The sequence below is a fragment of the Octodon degus genome, unplaced genomic scaffold (genome assembly GCF_000260255.1).
Source record: "Octodon degus isolate 3935 unplaced genomic scaffold, OctDeg1.0 scaffold00021, whole genome shotgun sequence".
Lineage (NCBI taxonomy): Eukaryota > Metazoa > Chordata > Mammalia > Rodentia > Octodontidae > Octodon > Octodon degus.
In genome coordinates this window covers 19,349,800-19,357,784 of record NW_004524597.1, presented here as the reverse complement: position 1 = coordinate 19,357,784, position 7,985 = coordinate 19,349,800, and the positions used below count along the sequence as shown (strand labels likewise).

At 38.9% G+C, this 7,985-nt stretch overlaps 1 protein-coding gene across 4 annotated transcripts in view; it reads right to left on the bottom strand.

The window, feature by feature from the left end:
* Positions 1-7,985, bottom strand: part of Nf2 (neurofibromin 2) — a 106,327-nt gene that overhangs the window by 54,594 nt on the left and 43,748 nt on the right. For all 4 annotated transcript variants that reach the window (XM_004628055.2, XM_004628053.3, XM_004628052.2 and 1 more), the window contains exon 4: positions 3,753-3,836. In XM_004628055.2, the coding sequence (XP_004628112.1) occupies positions 3,753-3,836 (84 nt within the window). The remainder of the gene's footprint in view (positions 1-3,752; positions 3,837-7,985) is intronic.

Below are 7,985 nucleotides of genomic sequence, written 5' to 3'. Positions count from 1 at the left end.
AAAATACCTGTTCCATGTTATGCCTAAGATGTTTGATATTCAGACAGATAGTGAGGTTAAGCTTAACAGCCTCGGTTGTATGGTAATAACAATAAGCTTCTCTTCTGGAGGGTTAATAACCTAAGTTTGCAGACCAAAATTAGAGAAAAAGGAGGGCAGCAAGGAAAGCCAACATTCTGGCCCTAGCCTTCCAAGGTCAATTATGACTCAGGACATATGAGAACTTGTACTGTAATCTCACATAACTCAGTAGTGTCCCAAATTTTCTGATCAAGGAGATTATGGGGCCAAAGAGGAAAGTGATCGATGATGTAGAGCGTGCCTAAGCAGAGTCACATGGAGAGAAAACATTCTCCCAGGCTTTCACAGAGAGCGCATTGGCCAAGCAATGGCCATGACTCATTCACATGGCTGACAATGACAAAGTTTCTACAATCTGAGGTACAGGATCTAAGGACAAATACTGAGGGGATTTCACTGACCTTATCAGATCCAAAAGCTACAACTCTTGTTGCATAGGTCTTGCTTTTTCTTGGTCTTAACCATCCAACAGAAAAGTATAAAAACGAAGTACAAGAATTAAAGCCATGGTGTTATGTTGAGCTGTAGGGGACTCAGGTCAACAATTTCTGACATTGCCAGTGAAGCGGAAGACCCAATACTATTATGTACTACTGGACTCTTTTAGAATATTTTGCTGAGTTAACACACCTATAATATTCAAATGATGGAACTAAACAAAAAAGGGGATACCGATGAATGTCCATTTTGTATCTGTGTATTCAAAATGGTTAGGATAGATATATAGTTACATTCTCTTAATGAATAGAGGGATTTGTTCTAATGGTGTTTGTAAATAGGATATCATGTCTGCATCTTGTACAGCAAATAACCACTAGGAAGAGAGTATGCAATGTGTTAATTATTGGAACTGTCCTACCAATTTGATTTGAAACTGTCTCATTGCTATTTGTTTCTCAATAAAATTATGGGGAAAAAAAGAGTGGGTTATGCATTTCATACAAATCTAATTAACATCAAAGTACTGTGACTTTGAACAAATCACTGATCTTCTCTGAACCTTAAATTCCTCATCTGCAAAAGAGGTACAAACTTTCTAACCTTGGCTTCTTGTAGAAAAGACTATAAGAATCACACCAAATATACTAGTTATAACACTATTAAACACTATGGACATAGAAGATTTGATTAATGTTATAAGCAGAAATATTTTTTTACTATTAGCCAGCAGCCCTAGACATTGGAACATGTTACAGTAAGCCTTAGTTTCCTGAATGTAGACTTTTAAAGCCAAAGATTACCTTTATTTGAAAGAACCTTAAAATTTACACCGGAAAAAATAGAACATCCTACTCCATATAAACTACTGTGAATATGCTATCTGTGAATCGCTTTCATCTCCAAATTAGTAGGATCCAAATTAGTAGGGCTTTCCTACAGTGAAATCTGTGTAAGCAAACATCTGCTGTTTCTCTGAAGAGTGATTCCCACCTCCCCTCCACAGGTGGCCTTTGAATTTGTAGCCCAAAATCCACACAAAGAAAATATAGCCTTTGAGACTAAGGTACCATAGTGTTCTTCAGAGTTTGGGTCTACTTTAAACTGGGAGAGAACATGGGAAAATGACTACTCTGGGCCAGAAAGCGCCTGGATGTAATGAAAGTGACAATAACTGCTTCATCACTGTCAGAGAGATACTGATGGAAAGGACACATTTTCCTGTTAACTAATATTCTTCATCAAAACTTAAAATGAAGCATATGTCTTAGTTGAATCAAGTCCCATTTTCTATTTTCTCAATTACTCATTTTTCAGGGAAGTGGAATAGGAGATGCACAAAACATAATCCAAAGCCATAAATTCTATCCCAATTTCTTTACTCAAGATAGGCCAACTGACTATGGGACACTTACTGAGGGTACATACTTAGTACCTGAATCTATGACAGTCAACAGATAATGCCACCCCAGGCCTGGTGAATACTCAGCAAATATTAGATAACTCATCAAATAATGAAGTTCATTCTGGTGTTTCTTTGTGGTTGTTGTTGTTTACAGGGGTAACAGGAATCAAACTCAGGACCGCACACTTGCCAGGCAGGCACTGCATCACTGAGCTATATCCTGGGCCCAACTCTGAAGACATATGCTTCTATTAAGTCTGACCGGTGTGCACAATGTATAGTCCTTCCACCACCAACAAGTGACAGGTTAGTTACTTCCTTACTTTGACCTGAAATTGTACTAATGTACCTAAAAGTGTGCTAAGAAGAAGGTTTCATCAGTCTTTTTTTTTGGGGGGGGGCGGGGAGCACACAGCTCAGCCTATCCTAAGGACAGGGCTGGTATGGCATAGGGTGCCAGAGATTGAACTGTGGTCCCCTGCGCTTGCCTAAGCTTGCCTAAGCAGATGCTTTAGACTGCTAAGCTATCTCACCAGCCCAGTTTTATTACTTTTTCAAATACTACCAGGATAGCTTTATTGATACGAGTAATGAAAAAGAAAAAGAACTGAAATTATTACAATCACAAGTAATCACAGTGTTTCAATTTTGAGGGATACCTTCTTGTATTTAGTGAAAGACAAGAAGCAGGGAGACCAAGAGAAGGAGGTATGTCATTAGGTCAGAAATCTGAGAGACATAAATTACCCTCCATTGGCTTCATGCATGGTGATCACACCTACTTAAGAGGCTGATGCAAGATGCTCTTCAGTTCAAGATGAGACTAGCCAACTTAGTAAGACCCTACCCTCCTGAACAACAACAAAAAAAGGAATAGGAATGTAATTTAGTAGTAAAGTGCTTGTCTAGCATATATTAAGCTCTGGGTTGCATCTCCAGTACTGCAAAAAAAAAAGTGAAGGGTATAAGTACCGCGTGCTAACCGACTATGCCACTGGAGCTCCAAGGTGAAGGGGAGGCACACAAGACTCAATGGTGGATCCTTCTCCCACCATCTCTTTGGTCTGCATTTAATTAGAGTGAATGATGGTCAACTAACCAAAAGGCTCAAGAGGGCTCAGTGTCCCCAACACCGATGGTGTCAGGACACATGCACTGAGCACAAGCCACCAGGAGCAAAGGAAGCAAGCTTTCTTCAAGTATACACATACATATGGCAGATAGCTCTCAAACATGAGTCTGGAAGGAAGACTTGGACCTTTTTTCTTTGGCTGTAGTTGGAATTAAACTCAGAGACTTTGACTCAACTCATTTTTTTTTATTTGGACACAGAGTCTTGCTCCCTAAGTTGGCCAGGCTGGCTTGATCTTTCTGCCTCAGCCTTCCAGGATCTGGGACTTCTAACCTAAAGAGTTATTTCTGGCTATAATTAAGAGACCATAAATTCATTTATTCTGGTTAATAAAATGGTGGTATGATGTATGTAATAAATCATATGTATATGAGATTTCATTTAAAAATTCATTAATCTGAGTTAATTCATTTAGAATGAATTCTAATTCATTAGAATGGTATATTTATCACTTGTACATGTATACACAACTACACACAATTATATAAGAGTTGGGACTATGACAGGCAATTCCCCCAGACCACCAGTACCATGACATCTCAATTTCAGGGAAAGGTTTTTTAAAGTCCAGAAAATCCAAAGAAACAGGAGAGAGAAGCTATTTTGAAAAAGAAAAAAAAAAAAAAAGAAGAAGAAGAAGAAGCTATTTTGACAGTTAATATTCAGAAAAAAAGGTACTTTTCTCTTTGCACCTACCTTGGCCTGAACAGCATAAGAAGCCAGGAGCACTGAAGCCTCAGGAGGGCAGTAGATCTTTTCCTCTAAAATCTGCTTCTTCACCTGAAAGGGGCAATGGGAGAGGCATGAAACTGGCTCACAGAAGCAAGTCATGTGAGCTGGTCAATGCAGATGGCTGTAAGAACTTAAATTATTATTATCTGTGGATGACATGACACTACATAGAAGATCCCAAAAATGCTACCAGAAGATTTCTAGATTTAATAATCAAATTTAGTAGCATATCTGGGTACAAAGCCACCATTCAAAAATCAATAGCATTCCTGTAAACAAATAACAAACATACCGAGAAATTAGGGGAAACAGTACCTTTCACAGTATCATCCAAAAAAATGAAATACCTAGGAAGCAATCTAACAAAGGAAGTAAAAGACCTTAACCTTGAAAACTATAGTACTCTTCAAAAAGAGATAGAACTGGATATCAGAAAATAAAAAGATGGGGCTGGTGAAATGGCTCAGTGGTCTAAAGCACCTACTTAGAACAAGCTTAGCAAAGCACAGGGACCGCGGTTCAATCCCCCAGCACCACATGCCAGCCAGTCCCGCCCCCTGGTGGGCTGAGCTGGCCACACACACACACACACACACACAAATAAATAAATAAATGTAAAAAAATTAAAAGAAAATAAAAAGATATCACTTGCTCTTAAATAGGAAGAACCAATATAGTAAAATAGCCATATTTCCAAAATTGTTACACAGGTTTAATAAAATTCCAGTCAAAATAACATAGCATGTTCTCACAGAGTTAGAGAAAACAATCCTGAAATTCATTTGGAACCAGAAGAGACCTAGAATAGCAATTCCTGGCAACAAAGACAAGTCACAATCACTATTTGAAATTATACTACAAAGCTACTGTTATAAAAACAACATGGTCCTGGAAAAAAAAGAGACTCAAAGATCAATGGAACAGATTTGAAAATGCAGAAACAACTCTGAACATACTCAGCTATCTAATCTTTGACAACGAAGCCAAACATTTTCATTGGAAGAAAGACAGCCTGTTTAATAAATGATGCTGGAAAAACTGGCCTTCCAAATGCTAAAGACTAAAACTAGAACCATCTCTTCCACTACACACTCAACTAAAATTGAAATGGATCAAAGATCTAAATATTAAAACAAAAACACTAAATCTGCTGGAATACAGAGTAGGTAGAACTCTTGAAGACATAGGTATAGGTAAAAACTTTTATGAACAAACCCCAATTGCACAGAAAATTATACAAAGGATTAATAACTCAGATCTCATGTTATTTTTTTTTAATTTTATTTATTTATTTATTTGAGAGAGAGAGAGAGAGAGAGAGAGAGAGAGAGAGAGAGAGAGAGAGAGAGGCACAGAGAGAGAGAGAGAGAGAGAGAGAGGCCAGCTCAGCCCACCAGGGGGCGGGGCTGGCTGGCATGTGGTGCTGGGGGATTGAACCGCGGTCCCTGATGCTTTTGCTAAGCTTGTTCTAAGTAGGTGCTTTAGACCACTGAGCCATCTCTCCAGCCCTCAGATCTCATGTTATTAAAAAAACTTTTAAAAAATCTTTTATTTGATACAGGGTCGCACTATGCAGCTCAGACTTGTAGTGATCCCCATCTCAGCCCCCTCAACACTGGGATTAAAAGTGTGCTCCACCACAACCAGTTTCTGTGGCTGGCATGGCACACCCAGGGTCCCAGGGCTACCATGGGATGCAGTACTGAGGAGTGAACCCAGGTTCTTATGCTTGCCAGGCAGGCACTTAGACCACTGACCTATCTCCCAGCCCTAAAAAACTTTTGTGCAGCAAAGGAAATCAATAAAGTGAAAAGACAACCCACAAAGTGGGAAAAATTTTTGCCAGTTTCTCCTTAGACAAAGGACTAGTATCTAGAACATATAAAGTACTCAAAAAAATCAGACCCCTCCCCCAAATTTAAAGACCAAATCCAAAAATGGACATTTGAGATGAATACATACTTCTCACATGAAATACGACTAGCAAATAAATGTATGAAAAACGTTCAACACCACTGGTCTTTCAAGATATGTAAATTAAAACAACTGCAGAAAGAATGGTTATCAAGAAATTAACCAGGGGCCGGGTAGATGGCTCAGTAGAATAAGTGCTTGCCTGGCAAGCACAAGGGCCCGAGTTCAATCCCTGATTCCAGAAAAAAAAAAAAAAAAGAAAAAGAAAGAAGGAAAGAAAAGAAAAAGAGAAATTAACCAATAACAAATGTTGATGTGGTTGTGAGGAAAAAGGAAACCTTCTTCACCGCTGGAGGGAGTACAGACTGGTGCAACCACTGTGGAAATCAATGTGCAGATTCCTCAAAAACCTAAAACGAGAGGTTCCATTTGACCCAGCTATTTGCCTTCTAGGTATCTTCCCAAAAGAATTAAAAGCATCCTTCCTGAGAGATATATGCATATATATCTCTCAAGCTTATAGCAGCATAGTTTGTAACAGATAAATCTTGGAAACATCCCAAATGCCCATCAATCAACGAATGAGTAAAGAAGACACATTTTTTTTTTAATGCAATGGAGTAGAGAAGGAAAAGCTTGAGACATTTCCAGCTAAATGGATGGACTTTGAGATCATACTCTTAAGTGAAGTAAATTAGACATGCATGTTTAAATACTGCATCGTTTCTCTAGTGTGGGAAACCTAAAGTGTAAAAAAGGACCAAAATGTACAATAAATATTGAGAAATGAGAGGGGGAGTAAGAGAGGGAAGAAGAAGAAAGGAAAAAAGGGACAAGAAAAAAAGAATAGAAGGAAAAATGAAAACAAAGCTTTTGTCAATAAGGAGGGGAAGAGGGGTTAAAAAGAGAGGAGGAAAATGAGAAAAAAAAAGCCAACATGGTGCCATATGCCTGTGTCCTGGCACTTGGGAGACTGAGGCAGAGGGAATTACTGTGCGTTCAAGGCCAGCCTAGGCCAACAAGGGGAGTTCAAGGTCAGCCTGTACTACATAGTGAGGCCCGGCCTCAAAAAGAAAAAGAAAAAGAAAAAGAAGGGGGCAGTAGGAGGAAAGGAAGCAGCAGCAGTAAGATAGATCATGCACAGGTACAAATTCTCTATGATGTATGGTATCATTATGTATGTCTAAAATGTACCAATAAAATAAAAAAATGCAAATAGAAAAAAAAAAAGCAGATGGCTGCAGGGTGTTCTAAATGATAGCTGCCAAAGCAACCTGTTAATGATTTTATGACAAAGGGGACTTTAAAAAAAAAAAAACTGCTTCAGATTGACTGAGAGTTCAGTCACAGAGCAGGTTTTGGTGAGCTGATAACACATAAAGCCCTTCTTTTGGGGCTGGGGGTGTAGTTTAGCAGTATAGCACATGCCTAGCATATGAGAAACTTTGCACTGTAAAACAACAAAATGAAACAAAACATAAAAGCTCCTCATCACTTCCCTTCATGATCAAGGCTGAAGACTAAACATGATCTTCATGGTAACAACAGACACTGACATCTGGGCTGTGACAGAGAGCTGTGAACTTGAGAAGTGTCACAAGTACTCAGTCCCAGCTAAGCACTCACAGCACTGAGGAAATGGAGTCTACTTTGAAATCTACACACAAGACAAAAGCCACCAAGGCCACTGAGTTATGACTGCAGAAAAAAAGCCATCACTTTCAATGTGCTGCTCTAAGGAAAAAGGAAGCAATAAAATTTGATTGATTCAACTTTTAAGTACACGTGAGGTCCAGGAAATATAATTCCTAAGCCATAATGTTGAATTAACATATCTCATTGCACTTAATTTCTTAGAATGGTGCAGTGTGCGATGCTCCAGACAGAGAGGCAAGGGAGCTGCACAAAATGGGGCACACTGAAGTGAATACAACAGGAAAGCCAACTCACTCTGCACAGATGTCAACAGTCACCAGATTCAAAAAGTAGTAAATTTTGCTTTGCTCAGACACAAAAACACTCTAACACTGCAGTGTGAAGGAGAATCAAGCCAGAGTCACATGAAGGATACCCGGGTACAGCTTCCAAGTGCTTAGAGGAAAGCCATTTCTGTAACACTATGACATTTGGGGGCCATGAGATCTTTAGGTGGCTTCATTCATATACAAAAACTCTTCCTAGGTTTTAAAGCTGATTTCACATTCTTACAGAGAAAATGAAACCTGATATGTTTTGAAGCAATGCAACTTTCAAATCCCTTGGCTTCTTTTCAAAGGAACAAAA